Here is a 21,062-nt window from a genome sequence, read left to right as displayed (position 1 = left end):
TTTATTTGAAAAAAAAAAAAAAGTCTTTACTGTCACTTTTGATCAATTTAATTGCATTCATGCTCAATAAAACTGTTAATTCTTTAAAAAAAATTAAATATAAAAATCCTACTAACTCCAAACTTTTTAACAGATATATTGATATAGACCATGATATCGGTTATCAATTATCAGTTTTAATGTTTGATTTGGGTTACATTCACTTCAGTCAGCAAAGCTTATATATGACACAAAGTTCAATAACACTTAATAGGACGCTTGGTGGTGGGAACATCCGAACACCCTTTAGGGAAATGGCTTTCTCCCAGTGCAGGATGTCACATGGGATCTTCAATTAAACATTCAGATTATTACTACTGATTATGGACTGGCTTTACACCAATACACGGCACATAATGAGGCGACATCAAAGACCCTCACGGTTCTCCTCTCCTCATTCACACACACACACACACACACACACACACTAATAATAACCTGCCTTCATTCCAGCGCCACAGCGGAGGCTCTAAATGTTAACACTGAGGTCACCAGCAAGTAAAGGCCCTTTAAAAATAGTGACAAGCAGGGGAAAAAAAATGAAACTAGACCCCACTCGCTTACAAACCCCACCCCATCCCCTTTAGGCTCCTAAACCCTCGTCCCTCCACTATTGGCTGCCAACTCCAGAACCATTTTAAGGGACAGAGGCTATTTTCCCTCGTTCCTGAAGCTTCAGTGACGACTTCAGAAGCATAGCTGAGCAAGAGAGGGGGAAAATTTAAGGGAGAGAGGGAAGAGGAGAGGAGGGGCAGCAGCAGGAGAGGCAGAGCTAAGAAAATGAACAGCCTATGAGAACCGTGCATTCCTCTCCCGCCCCTTTAGCCATCTCAAAGCTTCAGCCGAACATCTCATGCTTTTCTTCTCTAAAACTCTGCAATACTTTACACCCACATTAAGTATGAAATCTAATGCCTTATCAAATGCATCATAAATTAAGACAAGTGGAAAGATTCTGCTTCTAAATATGCATTATGAGGTGTTATTTTGTTTTCAAAAGAGTGGATCATTTTTCATAAGTGGCAGAACAGCAGCATGGCTTCACTCAAGAATACTGTAGGAGTTGACCTGTTCAGCATCATGCTTTGAGGTGTAAAAACATATCTTGATATCAAGGTCTACTGATTTGCCTGTCGCAACAAGGGCGTCTTTGCAATTCCACAACAGAGACCTACACACAAAAAGCATACACACACATCTGTCTGTAATCTAGTTTTTATTTAAATGCCTTTACCACAAATAAAGAGCAAAAATATAGACTACAAAAGCACTCAATGAGCAACTAGTTGTTATATAAACTATTTCCATATGCACTCCAAATAAGTAAAGGAATAAAATGCAGTGAAGTACAGGGAGTTTTACATAATTGTGGACAGAATGCAAAAAAGATCCCTGTCAGGCAACGGGCCAGAGACATTGATCACTGCGGCGGACTCCCTTAGATGCTATCAGAGCTGAAGGCATGAGAAGATGCAGCTGCTCTTAAAAAAAACCTGTAATTACTACTGGCTTTAATTACTTCTGGCTTAATATTAATCTACATGTTGGAAAGACTCATTAATGGCTTTGAAGAGGGAGGCCTGGTCTGGATGAGATCAAGGCAGTATATGGGAGTCACAAAAGGCATTTAAAGTGTTGCCTAATAGGCTATCAAGAGCACAAGGACCATTTTAGATGGTTCAACTTTATTCTGTGCTGTTTTAAGAGGGCAGCTGTTGAACAGCTTCTCCACTCAGCCTCCCAGAGGTCAAAGGTAAAGCCCTGGAAGTGCTACATCCAAATGCCTGCTGTCAGAGCCGGACATCCTCTGATGGGCAGCCCTGCAAAACTGCCTTCACAGCTGCATATCTCTGCAGCAGAGACATATGAACTCATTTTTCTTTTCTTTTTTTTCAATCTTCATATAAAATGTTTATATTTTATTTAAGGCGAGATACTATAGGCACACCTCTATTTTTTTTTTTTTCATGCACTAGCCAATTTTTTGGGGCTATTTTGCTTTCATAGTTTTTTTTTTTGTAAACAGTGTTTACAGTGTTTATTTAAAGGGGTCATATGATGCGATTTCAATTTTTTCCTATTTCAATTGCATATCTTTAAAGGTCACTTTCTCAAAATTTGTTTCTCATGCACTGAGCCAGAAATCTTTAGTTACACCAAATTTTCCAGTTTTATTCTTATCGTCTATCTTAGGTTTGTTCCTGTATCATTTGCCTAATTTATATAACACTTTATGCCTAAAAACATGGTGAAAATGACTTTTTTATCATTCTGTTGTTGACAGTATTTTCAGATTTATGGAGAGATAAAAAAAGATATGCAAACTCCATTCTGTAAAATTCTTTAACTCTGACATGTCAACAAAATGAATGGATTTTTACGCAAATTAGTGCCAACATAATTACATTGCCTCATTTGCACACTTAAACATTTAAATGACATTTCAGAAAATGTGTGCCCTATTCACCTGTGGTGTCTTGCTGTAAAATATATGAAAATGTTCGTTTACCCCCTGACAACCTAAAGCATCACACAACTGACTTTCCTGTTGAGTAAGAAAAATGTAGGCAACTGAATAGCATTTCTACTTAATTATTCCTGTTGCTGTCTTGGCTGAAAGAAGAACAAATGAACCGATTCTTAAAAACACTCTGAATAAAACATGTGCCCTTTAAAACACTCTACTTGTGCAATTCTTCCTGAGCACTTCTGCCAGTCGTGACAGAAAGAAACGTTTGTGTTGCTCTCCCTCCACATCACGGGCGACCGACGCTGACAAAGCCCAAACTTTCAGTCTCCAGCAGTTTAACGTTACATTGCGCCTTTACGGCGACTCCGTTATATAAACACATTGTTCTGCATCAACAATAACACACTGTCATATAAAAAGCACATTAAAAAAGTTACCAAAAAATGCCCTATTCTCGCTTCTGGTAGTACAACGGTAATGCAATGCCTAAAATGTTTCTTGACTGGGGCTCGCAGCCCGCTCGTTTAAAATGGTGGGTAACGTTAAAGCTAACAAAACGCGCTACGGCGAGCAACTTCAACACACGAAAACACCTCTCACCTTTCTCAGCATTTGACGAGAGTATCTCCTCCTCCTTGGGGTTCGTAACCTGCGTTATTATGGACGTGTTGTCCATGGAAACGAGATGTTAGCTCCTTTTTCCAGCGAGTTCTGGCCGTGTCCGTGTTTCAGGTTGTGCTAACAGCTAACTTAGTAGAGTTAATGGCAGATCTCCAGCCAGCAGCAGACTGCTGTCGCTCAGGCTAGCGTGGGCGAACGGACTGCACCCGACCACTAATTTTTGCGTTTTGTTGCATTAAAATACGCGTCGCGGACACACATTTGATCAATCAGCCCGTACAGATGCGCATAACAAAAATCAATTGCGACAGCGCCGAATGGCTAACAAGTAGTTGGAGGCTGGATTGCTAATATAAGATAGCGTTAGCGAGCTGACCACGAAACCTCCAAATTTAGGCTGAATAAATGACCCGCGCGATGTCTGAACGCTTGCGGTTAAACTCCTGGAGCTATAGCGGAGAACGCCGACATCTGTGCGTTTAAGCGATCGTCAAAAACTGCTTCTCCATGTTTTCTGATGTCTGCTTCCAATATGGAGACGGCGAGTGTTTGATATTCACGAGATAGAGCTGAGGAACAGCAGGAGGAGGTATTTTCTGGGAACCCCCTCCCTCATATTAAAAATAAAAGCACGGCCAGCTAGGCGCACGCAGTCGCCAGTCCGAACAAAGTTGACTGATTTCTTCATCAACGCTTTAGGAACTTGACTGTGGAGCTGCGATATTTAATCATAAGTCAAAATAAAATACACGAACCTTTGGTCTGGTTTAGTTTTCAGCTCTGTTTCGTAAACATAAGAATGAAAGGGAAATATACAATAAGAGAGGAATAAGAGTGAGATTTAGAGATTCATGGATGTAGCTCTATATTTTGTTTTGATTTCTTCCTACTGTTGTTAAATCTATATTGAGCAGCTTTAATATGCAAATAAAAAGTGAAATTCTGTTATTTACAGTAATGTGTATACAGTGTAAACAGGCATCGGCATCACACAGTAAAATTCAATAAATGTGCAAATTTGCCTGTGCTTGTATTATAAAGAGCGGGATACATTTCTGCCTGTGAGGTTTAAAGCGCTGTATGTAATTTTTTGACTGTGCCAAAGCATAAAAACATAATACATCGCAGATTTTAAGGAAAAATGCTAAGTTCACATGTTTCCCCCGAAAAACAATGCCAGTTATTCTACTTTGAAAATGTGTATTCCGAGTCGGAATGGCTGTTTTTGTTTTGATCTGTGTGATTCCGCCCACTGCCAGTTTACCCAATAGTATTTGAAGAGTTCAGATGCAAAAGCCTCTAAGTGCCGTCTAAAATTTTCTTCTAAATTGGTTATTTTCTCAGGTTCCTATGTTTATGTTCAGTTATTTTACTTTAATGGGAAGGAAAAGAAACTATTCATTGCCATTAAAGTGAAATTACTGAATCTACACATAGGAGCCTGATAAAAATGCTAATTTTAGAAGAAAATTTCAAACGGCACTTAGAGGATTTTGCATCTGAACTCTTCATTTCGACACCCCGGGTTGCCAGAGAGCGGAAAACAGCGTATGGCAGCCATGCAAGCGAGCAAACGAACTGGGGTCAGAGGTCGCAGATTCTACCCGACCTAAAAAAAAAAAAAAACTCGGAATCCATCTAAAAAGCTCTAAAGGTGATGATACATGGGACAACTTTTTGAGCAATGTTGATGGGTGAGACACGGGGCCCACGACCGATCTAAAGTATCCAGATAGAAAATTGTTGCCCTTCAGGGATCTTATCTATGCACAATCAGCTTGTAACACTCCAAAGAGAAAGGAAAACTTGAAATCGCATCATATGACCCCTTTTAATGGGAAAGTGCCCAAGCAATATTGCTCAAAAAGTTGCCCCCATGTATCATCACCTAAAGGCTCGTTGTTCATTCCCGTTGCGTGTCCTAACTGACAACCCGCTGGAGAGTCCTGTATGAGGAGGAGGGGGCGGGAGAAACAGTATTTTGAATTTGGACCCATTTCAACCGCTAGCTGTCAATATCACATACTGCACCTTTAAATAGTTGAGGGCTTTCCCTGTAAGAAATTAATATCTATCGCATGTCTCCATCTGCTGTTCAAAGATATTGTTGCAGTTTTGTAAAATCTTTTTCTGCCACTTTCAGTTTTTTTCGCACGTGTTTCCCTGGTCCGCTGTCTCGCTGTCATTATGTTAAAACTGAAGAAAAATAAAAAATAACATAGACAACAAACAATCTGGTCTGTATTTAATGTTGTGCCGGTCGGTCAGTTCAACAGAAGAGCAAAACATAAAGGCTATTGAGTAAGAGCACACATATGAAACATAAATTGTCACATATTTACAAATAGTGCTTTTTATGTTTAGATTTTTTATTTTATTTACGCTAAGTGTAAACTGATTAACTTGTGGGCTAAGGTAAGCCATGTAGCATTGATTTATTGTTTTGCAATTATATGAGAGCAAATTGCATGTAGAAACATTTTAAAGTATGTGAATGTGTTATTGTTACCTGTTTTGAATTTTTCCAAACATTTGACAGCAATTCGGGTTTAACGTTAGGCTATATGTGCAAAATTTTGACAGAACCAAGAATGATAGATTCATATAGGCTGATGCAATTGACTTGCTGATTTATGTCAGGGAACATGATAACTGACTTAAAGCATTGTGAGACGTAGGCTACCCTATCCATAATCTTTATAACAAAAGTTGACAGATTAAACCTTTAACAGATTCTTGCTTTAGTTTCCTTTTTGTAGACCACAGCTGGAAAATTTACACAAAAAAGAAAAAGAAAAAAAAGTTTGGACTCATTAAAAATTTGAATGCTTTTGAAAGAAATCTGTTGTGCTTACCGCAAGGCTGTATTTATTTGATCAAAGATACAGTAAAAATTATTTCAAAAACATTTAACAACCTTAAGCATTCCGAACTTTTGGCCGCTAGTGTATAATGCCAATTAATGGCTGAAGTTCATCTTCACTGGATTAACACGAGGGACTGCTTCTGGACAGTACAGTACATCTCCCCACAGACCAGAAGATAACAAAGCATTTCTCCAACCGGCCATCATGCACCTGTCCTGTACCATTTAGCGCTGGTTCTTGAATTTGTGCGCTTTTTTGATAGTTCTGGTGCCACCCCTCTGCAGTTCCAGTCCGGATTATAAATACATTCTCTACACCCCTCCCCGCAACATCCACACCAGCTACTGCTGCCTCTCACAGTGCACCATCGGCACTGGGAAACCGGGACGGATGTATTAGGAGAAGCCCCTACTCACCCCCCTTTATCTTTTCTTTTTTCAATTTTGTGGGGGTTGACATCTGTCTTCAGACATCTGAGCGGCTGTGAAAGGCACATACGAGGTTAGTACTGAGCAAGTGCACTTCTTTTTGAATTACTGTACTTACTGTACACGGTGCTGTAAACAGATAGAGTGCCACGGATCATATATGAGGCGACGTGTGGGCGTTTAGAGCTGTGCAGCATTATTTACATGTAAAAGGACTTCAGTTTTGCGCGTAGGCTATATTAATTAGTCGACACAAATACTCTGATTTTAATTGAGCAGGTACACGCATGGTTTCCTAATTAATTCAATGTTAAAATGAAATTAATTTGGGAGTTCAGTCCTTGGTTTTTCATACTCCCGAAGGATCTCCTGATGTGTGGGAGATCGCATTGCGATGCAGCTGGCGCTCTGTACCATGAGCAACTGCTGAGGCTAAAATAGGAAGAGGTTGTACGGTGCAGCTGACTGTGCTGTTTCTGAGGAGCCGTGAAAAGAGGCACTCCCGTTTAAGACACTTAAGTCTTGTCTTCTGATAATTAGACTGGGTGTCAACTCTGTGGGAAAGTTTTTGCTGTTTAATTCCTTTTAGTTTTGTTGTATCTGTATCCTATTGTAACTGGATTGTGAGGCTGCAGTGTCTTGGTGTTGGCGTATAATTGGTAAAATAATTTGTTTCTTATGCATTAATTATTGATGATCATTGTATGTGAACTTCACAACAATTAGGCCTATTGTAATTAGTAAGGAGTGTCTTCTCTGATCGAAAAAAACAGCGTTTACTTTTACTGTTGGCCCTTGGCAGAGAGGCTACATTATTTAATACAGTATAGTTTACAGCACACACAGTAACAAACATTATGTTGTTATTTCACGGTAACGAATGGTCTGCGCAAATAAATTGTTTTAACATTTAAAAGGCTCATAAGTTAACATGCTTTTGCTGTACCATTTACACAAAAGTTTTAAAGCATTACAGATCACCACTCCTTTATAAATTGGATTTTGCAAACTAGTTCTGCCAGAAAAGCTTGATTCTGGGTGTCAAAACCCGAAATGACATGTCACATTTCTTGACAACATCAGTGCAGTTTCAGTTGTAGTCACCGTGAATAATAATCATCACAATGATGATATTAATAATTTAAAAAATCATGAAATGAAATTTAAAAACTATACAATTTTGATTCCTAGCACTTTATTATATTTATCTTCTAAATAGTAGCTTTTTTTAACGCAACTGCAAATTTGTAACGTCATTAATATTAATATTCACCTCACATAAGTCTCCTGTGATTGGACAGATATTTTCCCGCTGATATCATTAGGTGAAAATTTCGCCGCCTTCTCCGTCAGCTGTTTTCATTTTCTTACCGTTTTAGAGATAAATTGTATTACTACACCAAAAATATATCTTATTAAAATTCGAAAAGTAACTTTTGAGCTGGCTGTAAAGTACCTGAAAGAAGAGAATCAGTGGATCTCTGAGGAGTGAGTGACGCTTGACCTGTAACGGCCGTTAGTGAGTATGAGCGCGGAGCTAATAAAATACTAACGTTATACGAAATACGATTTGACATCCTAATAAATGACTGTTTTATGAACATTTTCCATAACAAACATCAAAAACAACCGTAACAAACTTGTGGAGGTAATTTGTATCAGTTTCCATTGTATTTATCTAATTTATTTTCGGCAGTGGTCAATGGTTAATTTTAGTAAGAGTGTAACAGGATTTTAATGTTAAGATTTCTCTTCAGGTTAACCATGGGGATCAAGACAGCCCTTCCCAAGTCTGAGCTGTACATCTACACTGCTGTCCTCTCTCTTGCACTCTTATGGGCTGGCAGCTGGATCATTGAGGCCTCCAGTGGTACACTTTATTTTTTATCTCTCGCTATTTCTTACTACATTAAGATCACAGAATTATGTGAATCACATCCATCATGAATGCAGTAGAATACAGTGAGTAAAGGTGCATTTGCTTTTGTTCATTGTAAATCAGAGCACTGTAGTATTATTTTTTCTGTGTGGGCAGACTGTTTTGCTTATTGACATCCGAGCTGGTACTGGAGCAAACCAGCCATGTCCTGCCTCAACCTTTTTACAGATCACATATTGATTATGTCTACTTTTCGGTATATACAGTACACAGAAACATCAGTTTATACTGGGCTCTAAATGTACCAATCCTTCATTGATAACCCTCAGCAACCCCTGACTCTCAAATAAGATCTGTTATGCAATTTGTATTATCTTTGAAATTCATGATACACAGATTTGTCAGATTTCACAGGACCATTTCATAATCTCAAAATATATTTGAGAGTCTGGATTATCACAGAGAAGCCTCTGAATATGCAGGCTGGCAGAATTTACCTTATGTAATGCTATTAGGTTTTGCACTGGAGCTCACCCTGTTTGCTGGTGAATCATGTGAATCTGATGTCTATTGTACATATTTTAATAATACATTGATTACATGGTTAGCTGTCTGCAAAACTGCATGCGTACACAACAACACATATTGTACTTTTTAAAGCAATTAAACAAAGTTTGACATCTTTTTATATAATATTAAATAGGAAAGAAACATGACCATGGTCATGTGGCAATTTTATCATTTAGCCTGAAATGCACCTGGCTGCTTTTGTGAATTTTTTTTCTTTTTCTCCAGAGAATGTAAACAGGAAGGCAGTTAGGGAGAATGTGAAACCAGGATGGCACTACTTTGGCAGAAAAATGGCAAGTATATTAGATCCTTTACCTCTGTGAACATGTTTAAAAGCCACCACTAGATGTATTTGTTTGAGGCCTTCACTATTTTTAATGACCAGTAGGTTTGAGCAGATGTATTTGTGGTGTGTTTTTTCCCCCACATATCTTTTCTTCTATAATTTCTACTGCACTCTATTTTTTCTTTGTCTTACTGTATTCTGTTTTTATTTTAGTTTTGAAATTACAAAAATAAAACACTCTGGTTTATATAGCTATGTACTTTATAAATGCATTTTGATTTGATGTACTGTATATTACATACATGACTTTATTTCGCTTGACTTTAATCGCTTCCTGTGACTGATTCTCTCTGTCTCTTCAGGATGCATCAGATTTTGAATGGGTAATGTGGTTTACCACTTTCCGCAACCATATCCTGTTTGCCCTCTCTGGTCATGTGATCTTTGCTAAGATCTGCTCAATGGTGTCTCCAAAGGTACTGTATGGGGTTATTCACCTTACGCACAATTATCAAGTCATTTAAGATTTAAGAGTGATATTTTGCTATTGATATTTTCTGTGAGTGTTTTGTGAACATTGCATGATTTTATGTATTGACTGAATCTGAATAATCAATAATAGCAAAAAAAAATTTTTTTTATATTAACAATGCATGTGTTAAATGATCTAATTTGAATGTTGTGTGAAATGTTACATGCTTTCATGTTTCTGTCTGCTTTCCAAGAAGACTGGTATAGACTTATTCAAGGTAACTCTGAAAGTACTTTTCATTAAATTTTTTTTTGATACTAGTACTGCTACAACTTGAGCTAATACTTGACTATTTTGTCATTTCTAACACTAGAAACCGTAGCTGCTTAAGTCCAAAAAAAAATCCATTCGATATTGTTGTATGTGACATCTGGATTAAATAAATGTGCCTTTTCACAAGGAGTTTTTTTCCTAACCCACAGAACAGATCTTTGATCTATATGCTGTATGGATCTCTGGCTGTGCTGATTACTATGGGATGGACATACATCTCTCTCATCCTGTCTCACTGCATCATCCTCTACAGCGTGGCCCTTGTCAAGAGAAAGTGGCTCTGCTTTGTGGCTGGAGTTACCAGCCTGGCAACTTTCAAAATGGAGCCCTTTAATACCTGGCAGGTGAGAAGGTCTATAGCCAGTGAATTATTATCCCTCTATTGTGATTTACAGTTATTGAATTGAACTGAATCAACACTGAACTGACTTGCGCTGAATAATGGCACTAATTGTCTATTTAGAGCTGCTTTACAGCAGAATTTGAATTTGTCTCATATTTGAACAAGTTTGCATCATTGATTCTATTATTTTCCTGTTTACTACTGTGAAGCTGCATTGAAACAAACTTTATTGTGTAAAGCGCCATATAAACAGTAGTATTTTAAAAACCTGAAGTTGTGAATGAATAGTATACATTCATAATGTGTGTATCGTTACAGCAGTTTGAATATTGTTTGTGTTGTTTTTTTATAACCGTTATATAACATCTTTTCCCCCACAGTCTAACCACAAGTCCCCCTGTGGTTCAAGTGTCCCATGTGTATGTGCAAACGCAGTTAGTTTTGTCATTTTGATGTTCTGATCATTTGTATGTTTTGATGCAGGAAGGCTTTGTGACAGGCTCTTTTGATCTCCAAGATGTCCTGTTCTACGGAGGCTGTGGATTTTCCATTATGCGCTGTATGAGCTTTGCCCTAGAGAACTGTGAGAAGAAAGATGGTAACTACAGTTTCATGGATCTGATCAAATACAACTTCTACCTCCCCTTCTTCTTCTTTGGACCTGTCATGACCTTTGATCGATTCCATGAGCAGGTGAGTCCTGTACTTCAAGAATCTTATAACTTCCTAACATTATTCTCAAGAAAACAAGCATTTTAAAGGTCCAGGGGCCAGTTGCATAAACATAGCAACTAAGTTAAGGTTGTGTCTTAAGAACTAGTTTGACCAACTAGCAGTTAGCCAAGAGGAATCAGTCTTACTTTTCTTATTCAAACTGGGTTAATCTACCTTTTTGTAACTGACCTTAAAAAGTTATGACCAGTCTTGAAGAAAACAAATTAGATGACTAACTTAAGACTAGTCTAAGCAGTTTATGCAATCGGCCCCAGTTTATGGAATCTTGTAATAGTTTATAGAACATAATCTATAGAATAGAATAAGTAATTGTAATAGTGTTGATAATGTCATTCAGGTTAGGTATGCACTTTAATGATCCCTCTAATATTCTCAGGCTAACAACCCTAACTTGACACGTAAAGAAAGAGAGATGTGGAACATCACCATTCATGCTTTGGTGCACCTTGGGGCTATTTTGGTGGTGGATGTCTTCTTCCATTTCTTGTACATTTTGACCATCCCTAGCGATTTGAAGCTTTTGAAGCAACTGTCTGACTGGTCTCTGGGTCAGTAAATAGCTAGAAAAAACAGTAGATGTTTAGAAATTATGTTACAAGTAGTTTCTAATTATTCGTAAGTACAATTTAATTTGTTTACTATCACTACAGTCTGATTTTTTTTTTTTCTTCAGCTGGCTTGGCGTACTCCAATCTGGTGTATGACTGGGTGAAATCAGCCGTCATGTTTGGTGTCATTAACACTGTATCCAGACTGGACCATCTTGACCCTCCTCAGCCTCCTAAATGCATCACAATGCTCTATGTGTTTGCTGAAACGTAAGTATAGTCATCAACAGAAGAGAAATGGAGAAAAGGAAGAGTATGTTTTTGGAAGCAGTTGATGTATGTGTAACCAGATCACTTCTTTACAGTTTCTTCTGACATTGACTTTTTCAGACACTTTGACAGAGGAATCAATGACTGGTTGTGCAAGTGAGCAAATAACCAATCCCATCTGTATATCATCACATGTATCATTTTAATATATATTGCTATATCAATCAAATACTCAGGAAAATTTTTCAGCTTTACAACATGTATCTCCTGTTCTCTGTTAAAGATATGTGTATGACTATATCGGAGAAAACCACGATGCCATCTTCAAGGAGCTTCTTGCAACCATTTGCACCTTTGCTGTCACAACTCTGTGGCTTGGACCTTGTGAGCTGGTTTACATCTGGTCTTTCTTTAACTGCTTTGGCCTAAACTTTGAACTGTGGGTGGCTAAATTATTTTCTCTGCCACCGTTCTCCACTATTGAGGTAAGATCCCAAAGACGTTCAGTTGTGAGGAATTTGAGCATTTGGGTTTTGAATCATTGCACTACCAATTGATTCTCTTTCAATATTACATCATGACTGAATAGCATGCATTTCACTGATATGAAAATAACAGCATTCAGTTCTGAGTTCAGCCAAAATGTAATATAAATTTTTTTCCCAGCGGAATCTTATGTCTGAGGCAATGTCACGTCGAATCAGGGGCTTGTTCAATGCTGTTAACTTCTGGCAAATTATTCTGTACAACGTCCTGGCATTGAACAGTCTGGATTTTGCTCAGCTGGTTGCTAAGAGACTGCTTCTTAAAGGTAAGTGTTTTGTTTTAAACCATTATATAATGAATACAGAAACAAAAGTAGCTAGAATCTTGTGCAGAATGTGTTTCTTACATACGCAATCTTTCTTACATATATAAGTCACTTATATATGATGTGTGTGTGTGTGTGTATATATATATATATATACATACATACATATACACAAAATTATTGAAATATGAAGTTGTATCAGCACAAAAACTCCATAGTAATAGCACCCTTGTGATTCCCTCAGGCTTCCCCTTGTCCACTCTCTCAGTGCTGTTTGTGACTTACTGTGGTGTGCAGCTGATAAAGGAGAGAGAGAGAAGGCAAGCTCTGCTGGATGATCCGGAACCAGTGCCGCCCCCAGAGGAGAGCAAACAGAAGGCCGAGTAAAGGACAGAGAGGTCATTGAATCTGATCCAGCTCTTGAGGTCCCTCTTGTTAATTCTGCCCCTGAGCTTTCATGCCAGATCGATGCAGTCCCATCACTATGGTCACTGCTTGCACAAGTCTGTTTTAAAAACACAAGATGTTTTTAACTGTGAATAGTTCTGAAGTGCACTTGCTTTAGCCAAATGCAACCTGTTCTCTGACATACTCTTGCACAAACAAACCAACAAGTGCATTTTTTATTTATATTTTCAGTGGATATAGCTATTGAAAGGATGGGCTTGCCAAATATTTTATGAATAAATAATATATTGAACAATAAAATGAAAATGTACAATGTTTTCAGGGTTGTCTTTTATTTCAGTCCTTCTCGATATTCTTAATATGTTTACAGCAGTGTTTTAGTTTAGTTATTTTTTAGTTTTTATTCATTTAAATTTTAGTTATTTTAGTAGATTAGTTTAGACAATGAAAATGAGAAATGTTTCCTCGGCAACTAGTTGAAAAAAAGTTTCTTAAATAGTTTTTTGTATTTCATTTAATGTTTATTTTTATTTCAAGTAACAACTTTTTCATGGTTTTAATTTCACTTTATTTAACTTTATTTAGTTAACTATGATAGCCCTGGTTTACAGCCATTATTATGACGCAAAACGTTAGGTACGTACAAAATGTTAGGACCAACATGTTAAACAAACTTTTATTTTACATAGTTCTGAACTGCTTATAAACAATAGTCACAATGATGTCCCATTAAACCACACAAAGCTTAGTCACTTCACCACATTAAGCTTTGTGCAGTCACGTTTTTCTGTTACTCATGTCACACTAGCAGATGATATGGTGTGAACACATTCCCCTATTAGGCTTTGTCCTACATCTAGCTTTGAGTGGCACACAAGAGATTTGAGTTGATTAATGGGCTTAAAATATACACTGATGAATACTGTAGGTCTGCTATGCTGTTATCAGCACACAATTGCATATCTCCTAGTTTTCAGTCTCCCTTTGGAGTTTTTGTCACCTTACATGGGTTTTTAGCGCAAATTAGATTTTTCTTTTGTCTTCATATACTCTACAAATTTTAAAAGATTTTTTTTTGCCTTATGGTTCCATGAAGAAACTGTATTATCCATGGAACCTTTCCATCACACAAAAGGTTGAAAAAGATACTTCAGATTATTAACATGTTCTTTAGACCAAGAAAAAATGGTTCTTTTAAGAACTGTTCACTGAAATGTTCTTTGGGGAACTCAAAATGATTTTTCTATGTCATAACTACAAAAACTTAGCTTTTGAAACCTTTAGAAAGTTTTATAACTTTAAATTGGAATAATTTGATTAAATACCTACTTACAGAAAATGCATAAACACAGATCTGTTTGTGATTAATTGTTTCAGGGTAAAAATGTTAACAAGCTATAGCCTAGTGATTTGCACATGTTCAAGCATATTATGGGTCTCAAGTGAGGGATGCAAGTTTTCCATTCCTGTTCTCCCTGCCATGTGCAGTCCTCCCCACATGAAAAAAAAAGTAATTAATTCTATTAGAACTGTAACAAATAAAGCACTATTACGCTCATAGTGCCCAGGTTTGAGTCTAGCCTGGGACATGTCCTGTTCACCCGTCTCTCCCTGTGCTTTCCTGTAAAAAAAAAAAAAAAAAGTAAATTCAAAGGTTGCCACTGCTTGCTCCAATGATTTGATGCTAAGAGATGTAGGAGCCCATAATACTGGGTAGCTCCACTAGAGGGCTCCACTAGGTGGACATTATCTCCCAAAGCAACAAGCAGTTCTATTTCTGTTTGTCTCATTTTGAAATTAGTCTTAAATGGGTCTGATTTCCATATTTTCTTTCTCTCTGTAACATTCTTTTCAAGTTATTCACATTTCCCAACCATCTTGTGGTGCTCTACTGTCCTTCTCCATAAGATCTAAAACTTAATAGTCCCAGTGAACAACATGTCAGCTGTTGGCCTGATCTGTTTGGTGGGGGGAAGGTAGGGACAGCTTGTATTTCAGGCCCTAAGTGTGGTTCATTTGTGCATTTCTATATATAGATGGACAGTCAGTAGCTGATAGCTTGTGACAGCTGAGGAGCTGAGGCCACACCAAAGCGTCATATCCTCCGCCATTTCTCTATTAGAGTAACAGTGTTAATAGAGTCAGTTCAGTTCTGCAGTGGGACAGGACCAGGGCACCCCTCCCTCCTACTGAAATATCACATTAAACCATAACAAGATGGCCTCCTTGTCGGTGGATCCAGTGACGGAGCCACGGATGTACCAGCAAACGCTCCTACAAGATGGGCTCTGCGATCTCCTGGATGCTAACAAGTTTGTGGACTGTGTTCTGAAGATCAAAGACAAAGAGTTTCCTTGTCATCGGCTAGTGCTAGCCGCTAGCAGCCCTTACTTCAAAGCCATGTTCCTTTCGGACCTGGAAGAGAGCAAAAAGCGGGAGATTGTACTAAAAGACATCGAACCTGGGGTCATGGGAATGATCCTGAGGTACATATACACCTCGGATATCAACCTGACTGAGCATAACGTCCAAGACATTTTCATGGTGGCCAACATGTACCAGATTCCATCAATCTTCAGCGTGTGTGTGTCATATCTGCAGCAGAAGCTGGTTCTCAGTAACTGTCTGGCCATCTTTAGATTGGGACTGTTGCTAGACTGTCCGCGTTTGGCAATGGAGGCGCGGGACTTCATCTGTGACCGGTATGCCCTCATCACTCGGGACCAGGACATCCATCAGTTGGGTCCCGGTGAGTTGGCTGCAATCATCACATGTGACTCCCTGAATGTGGAACGAGAAGAGTTGGTGTTTGAATCTCTCATGGAGTGGGTGGAGTATGACACGAACGGGAGATTGAAGGACCTGCCACAACTTCTACACTGCGTACGTTTCCGTCTTATACCAACGAGTTACTTTAAAGAGAAAGTCGAGGGGCACCGATTGATCAGGACGAATCAGGAGCTCAAGAAGGAGCTTCAGATTGTCAAGGATGCACAGAAAGGACTGCTACACAGGGTCAAAAGGGTCAAGAAGGAAGGCGAGACGGCGGATTTTGAGGATGAGGATGAGGAGGGTTTGCTGCCAGGGATCCTAAATGACAATCCACGTTTTGGAATGTTTCAAACAGATCTTATATTGATGATTAGCGATACAGGAACGGTAGCATACGATGTTGGCGCAAACGAGTGCTATGTGGCGTCTTCATCCACTGAGATCCCTAAAAACCACTGCAGTCTTGTCACGAAGGAAAATCAGATCTTTGTCGCTGGAGGTCTGATGTTTAATGAGGAGAACAAAGAACAGCAGTTCAGCTCGTACTTTCTTCAGGTAACGCATAGTCAATTCTTGCTAATGTTGCTAAATATGTTTGCATTACAAATCAATGACTCAAAGCATCATGAATCTCTGGTTCCAAAAATAAATTTGTGAGAATGACCCTCAGGGTCCATTTAGCTTCAGAACAGCTGATAAAGCTTTGAACCTCATGTGTCATGTTTTTAATGTTGCCTGCATGACATTTTCCTCGTGTAATTCAAGTGAAACCTTGGAAGGGATTGTGTCGAAGGAATCAAATTATTGTATTTGTCTGAGAAAGGAACAATGCTTTTGGACCGTTATCTTTTAATCTGAGCTGTGCTTCATCCAACAGTTTGATCCCATGAGCTCTGAATGGTTGGGGATGCCCTCACTACCAGACCCTCGCTGTCTGTTTGGTCTGGCTGAGGCTGAGAACTCCATCTATGTGATGGGAGGAAAAGAGTTGAAGGAGGGAGAACATGCACTCGATTCTGTTATAGTCTATGACAGACAGTGAGTACAATCATATAGCACAGGGCTGCCCAAACTCGGTCCTGGAGGGCCGGTGTCCTGCAGAGTTTAGCTCCAACTTGCCTCAACACACCTGCTGGTAAGTTTCTAGTATGCCTATAAGAGCTTGATTAGCTGGTTCAGGTGTGTTTAATTGGGGTTGGAGCTAAACTCTGCAGGACACTGGCCCTCCAGGACCGAGTTTGGGCACCCCTGATATAGCATATGACATACATTCACAGAGCTTGTTCAAACTGAAAAATGTTGGTGCGTTCATGCATGTCATGAATTCTCGGTTAACAAATTTGGTGCCATTAGTTTTATTTACAATTTTTTAACATGATGCACTATAAATGTGTTACAGATCACAGCAGTGTTTTCATTACGTAGTTTAGTGCGACCTGTGTATTCTGATTCACGAACAAATGACTCTTATGAGTCTGTTCATTTAATGAATCGTTAGAAAGGTTTTACTCAATCAGCCTGAGTACGAAAGCTTGGGCAGCTGACTTGTTGCTTCTCTGCCCTATCAGGCAATGACTTCACAGAAATCTGAGGCACTATAATGAACACGATTCCATGACATTTGAGCTAAAAAATAAAATGCTGTCTGAAAGTTGCAGTTGGTGGTCAGATTGTGGGATATCACAGGCAGTGAAGAATACAGGTTTTGTAGTGTTACCGTTGTGGTGAAGAGTAGAGCCTGTGGTTAGGTTGAGGATGGACAGCAAAGATTAAAGACTTTTTGTACTGTGTGTTGTTTGACTTTTTATATGCATGTACTGTGAGACTTTTTGATAACTACATTAGTACGTGCCAATGTGCCGTTGCTATCTGGCACTCAACTATAAAGATCTGAATGAATGTGCTGTTAATGGAAGCAAGTTATATATAATTATCGTTGTGATGAGTGGGGTGGGATCATGGAAGGGAGGCTTGGCTCCTATGGCTCTCAGCCCTGCCCCACTTGTCATAAAATTTTAAGCTCTACTAGTTTAAAAATTTGAGTTTGTTTACTCAAATATCTTGAGGCAATAAGTTTCCACAAATGTTTTGAGTATTCTTAACTTATCAGGTTTTACAGTGTATGTCTTCTATCTACTGTATGTCTTCAAACATCAATCAGATGAATGTATCTCAGTAGACAGGATGTGACAGTCATAGAAGTCAGATGTGCCTTGGTGCCTTCCTCCCTCCGTATGCTGCCTGCGGAGACCTGCATTTAGCTTTTGGACATAGTCAAGAGTTACCGAATTAAATCAATCCAACAAATCCTCAACTGTGAATGAACTAAGCGAATCGGCCAGAGCCACTACTGAATCAACATTTGACTTACTTTACTGAACTAATGTTCCATATCAATAAATAATGACTTCAATACAGCCATTAAGCAGATCAATTTTACTTGATGGGCCACTTTTAAAAAAATATGTGTTATCTGTTTAATATGTATACCTCACAATCATGTCTTTCATAATTTTTATATCTCACCGTAAGCCTTATGGTGTGAAATTGATAAGCAAAGCAACTTAAATAGAACAATTTGTTTCCCTCTCATATTTCACTCTTTTTGGTAGATCTTGAGATTGGTCGGTCCTAGCCAGAATCCCTGATCAATTGGATGTTGTCTGAAATGGCTGAATGCTGATAATTATACATTTTCACACAGGTCATTCAAATGGGGAGAGTCGGACCCTCTTCCGTATGCAGTTTATGGACATGGAATTATTTCACACAAAGGACTGGTCTATGTGATAGGTGGAAAAACTGAGAGCAAGTGAGTGAAGAACCTGATTTTATCCTAGTTTACAAACACATTATGCCAGGTTGTCTTTGGTTTTCATAACCAGACTTAAATGAAATGTGATGCATAGGAAATGCCTGAGGAGAGTATGTGTCTATGACCCCTCTAAGTTTGAATGGAAGGATCTAGCACCCATGAAAACTGCCCGTTCGCTGTTCGGCACAGCTGTTCACAAAAACAAAATCTATGTGGTGACTGGAGTCATTGATAACGGCCTGACTAACAGTGTGGAGGTCTATGACATCGCCAGCAACACGTAAGTCACACTGTTTTGTCATATTTTCTCAAGACTCCTCAACTCAGGTAAGATGCTCAGTTGTTTGTCTCCTGCTTAGCTGGTCAGAGTTCGTGGAGTTTCCCCAGGAGAGAAGCTCTCTTAACCTGATTGAACTGGGCGGCTGCTTGTATGCTGTGGGGGGTTTTGCTATGATGCCTAATGAGACCACAGAAAAACTGGAGCCCACTGAAATGAACGACATATGGAAGTGAGTATTAATGTTCAGCTCAAACTGGTTTAAAGAGCAGGTTATGTGGTATTTTAAAGTGTCCTAATATTGTGTTGGAGTCCTCTACAACAGGTTTAAATGCATCTAAGGTCAGAAAACATTGTAATTTTCTCAGAATATACATTTAATATTAGAGTCATTTGCCAATAATTTCAAAACGATTCGTTCCAAGCTAGTTTGAAGCAAACCCCTCCCTTCCATAAGCCTACTCTGCTCTGATTGGTCAGCTGGCCAAGCCTGTTGTGATTGGCACAGAGAGGAATCCTTGGAGCGCTACCATTGACAAAGCACCTTTACATAAAACAATAATATATTGCTCCAATCCGTTCTTATAATAATGACATAAAATACAGAAACACTTAAATCCAAGTGAATCGTGCCCACAGCTAAAGTTTAGCTGCTAAACTGTGAACACTTAAAACAATAATGGTAAGTTAGCCGAGTGCTAACTTGACTAACTGATGAAACAATACAGTTTGTAAACCAAAATATGTCTACTGTAATGTTTGAAGATCAACAGACTAAAGACGCTCTGTCTTAACTTTTAATCAGAACGCAGAACAGCTGTATCACAGGCGCACCAGCCTAACTAACTGGCTTGTCTCTCCCGCATTAACCCTATAACTGCCGGTGCAGCAAAATAAACAGCAATTTCCCAATGATTATAAAGTCTGTGTGCTACACTACATTATTATTTAAATGAAGTAATTAGAACAACGTCAGTCTACATTAATGGACACATGCTTAAGAAATAGTGGGTTCACAGCAAATTATCAGAACTATTTCAGTAACAGTAATATTGTGCTTTACCTGGAAACCTAAAGCTGCACTAGGTATACATCACATATTAGCAGAAAAATTTTATATTTTGAGCACTCAATTGAAAATGTACACATAACGTATCAATCGTACTTACAGGTTGTGGTTCAGAGATCTTGTTAGCCCAAATTAAGAAGATTAGAAGCCAAGGAAGATAAAAGTCAATTAGAAGCAGTCCTTGGTAAAATGCACACAACAAAAGGTTCAAATTGTATTTCTGTGGTATACTTGAACACAGCGTCCGTCTTCTCAACAAGATGTAAACACACTAACTAGCTGAAGTGTTTGTGGGCAGGTCAGACTCTGTTCGTATTTCGCGGGCAGGCGGGGATTATGCAAATGTGTTACCCAGTGACGTATACCGGTAACAGGCAAAAGATTCGAAAATATGACGACTCCTTAAGGCGATTCAGAATCGACTCTCTCTTTTGAAAGAAAATATCTTTATTTATCATGCACTTTTTTTGTTTTGATTGTTTTCATTTAAGGATAGCTACGTTATAAACTGCAAAAGAGATATTTTTCAAAAACCCATATGACCTGCTCTTTAATGAACTTATTGAGCTAAGGAAACTTGGTCATACAGTGGCTATAGAAGAAGAAAAAAAATCACCCCCTTTAAAATAATCACATTTTGTTGCTTTGCAGCCTGAAATGAAGACGGACACCGTTTTGGTTTCATCAAGCTGTATTTACTCGGTGCAACTTATAACATCCAAGTGGAAGATACAACACTAACATGACAGAAAAAACAAAAAAACAGAATCACAGAGTTGGAAAAAGGATCACCCCCTTGTGTCAGTATTTTGTTGAACCACCTTTTGCTTTAATTACAGCCTTTAGTCTGTTGTCTCTACTAACTTTGCACATCTAGACTTTGCAATATTTGCCCACTCTTCTTTGCAGAACTGCTCAAGTTCAGTTAAATTTGATGGTGAGCGTTTGTGGACCGCAGTCTTCAAGTCATTCCACAGATTTTCAGTGGGGTTTAAGTCTGGGCTCTGACTAGGCCATGCAAGGACATTCACCTTTTTCTCCTTCAGCCA

The 21,062-nt window shown here is 38.6% G+C and overlaps 3 protein-coding genes across 7 annotated transcripts in view; 2 read left to right on the top strand and 1 right to left on the bottom strand.

Moving 5' to 3' along the window:
* The window catches only part of LOC107718102 (CTD small phosphatase-like protein), a 10,264-nt gene extending 6,505 nt beyond the window's left edge, over positions 1-3,759 (bottom strand). The window contains exon 1 of one of the 2 annotated variants that reach the window (XM_016525052.1): positions 3,110-3,759. In XM_016525052.1, coding sequence (XP_016380538.1) covers positions 3,110-3,185 — 76 coding nt within the window. In that variant the 5' untranslated portion in view covers positions 3,186-3,759. The remainder of the gene's footprint in view (positions 1-3,109) is intronic. The other variant, XM_016525054.1, reaches the window with a different exon arrangement.
* Positions 3,760-6,340: 2,581 nt separating this feature from the next.
* LOC107718176 (protein-cysteine N-palmitoyltransferase HHAT-like protein) lies at positions 6,341-13,334 on the top strand. Of its 3 annotated transcripts, none has more exons than XM_016525157.1 (13): positions 6,341-6,498; positions 8,183-8,295; positions 9,100-9,167; positions 9,523-9,636; positions 9,889-9,909; positions 10,115-10,309; positions 10,792-11,001; positions 11,420-11,591; positions 11,717-11,861; positions 11,982-12,017; positions 12,145-12,346; positions 12,528-12,672; positions 12,917-13,334. In XM_016525157.1, exons 2-13 carry the CDS (start codon positions 8,190-8,192, stop codon positions 13,057-13,059), a joined length of 1,557 nt encoding a protein of 518 aa, XP_016380643.1. In that variant the 5' UTR covers positions 6,341-6,498; positions 8,183-8,189; the 3' UTR covers positions 13,060-13,334. The 3 variants fall into 3 exon arrangements, with proteins under 3 accessions (XP_016380643.1, XP_016380641.1, XP_016380644.1); XM_016525155.1 differs by having other exon boundaries at positions 9,886-9,909; XM_016525158.1 differs by lacking the exon at positions 9,889-9,909.
* Positions 13,335-15,263: 1,929 nt separating this feature from the next.
* The window catches only part of LOC107718175 (kelch-like protein 40a), a 7,390-nt gene continuing 1,591 nt past the window's right edge, over positions 15,264-21,062 (top strand). The window contains exons 1-6 of one of the 2 annotated variants that reach the window (XM_016525154.1): positions 15,264-16,407; positions 16,730-16,890; positions 18,557-18,664; positions 18,762-18,947; positions 19,027-19,176; positions 20,665-20,719. In XM_016525154.1, the coding sequence (XP_016380640.1) occupies positions 15,298-16,407; positions 16,730-16,890; positions 18,557-18,664; positions 18,762-18,947; positions 19,027-19,176; positions 20,665-20,674 (1,725 nt within the window). In that variant the 5' untranslated portion in view covers positions 15,264-15,297 and the 3' untranslated portion in view covers positions 20,675-20,719. Of the gene's footprint in view, positions 16,408-16,729; positions 16,891-18,556; positions 18,665-18,761; positions 18,948-19,026; positions 19,177-20,664; positions 20,720-21,062 lie in introns of those variants that run through there. The other variant, XM_016525153.1, reaches the window with a different exon arrangement.

The sequence above is a fragment of the Sinocyclocheilus rhinocerous genome, unplaced genomic scaffold, assembly GCF_001515625.1.
Source record: "Sinocyclocheilus rhinocerous isolate Xijiao unplaced genomic scaffold, SAMN03320098_v1.1 scaffold480, whole genome shotgun sequence".
In the NCBI taxonomy this organism is placed as follows: Eukaryota; Metazoa; Chordata; class Actinopteri; order Cypriniformes; family Cyprinidae; genus Sinocyclocheilus; species Sinocyclocheilus rhinocerous.
This window is presented reverse-complemented; position numbering and strand designations above follow the sequence as displayed.

Bases quoted from the DNA above. Each gene is read 5' to 3' on its own strand.
- LOC107718176 (XM_016525155.1), top strand. From the start codon at position 8,190: ATGGGGATCAAGACAGCCCTTCCCAAGTCTGAGCTGTACATCTACACT. The intron at 9,168-9,522 runs GCAAGTATATTA...CTGTCTCTTCAG, and splicing joins ACTACTTTGGCAGAAAAATG to GATGCATCAGATTTTGAATG. The intron at 10,310-10,791 runs GTGAGAAGGTCT...GTTTTGATGCAG, and splicing joins AGCCCTTTAATACCTGGCAG to GAAGGCTTTGTGACAGGCTC.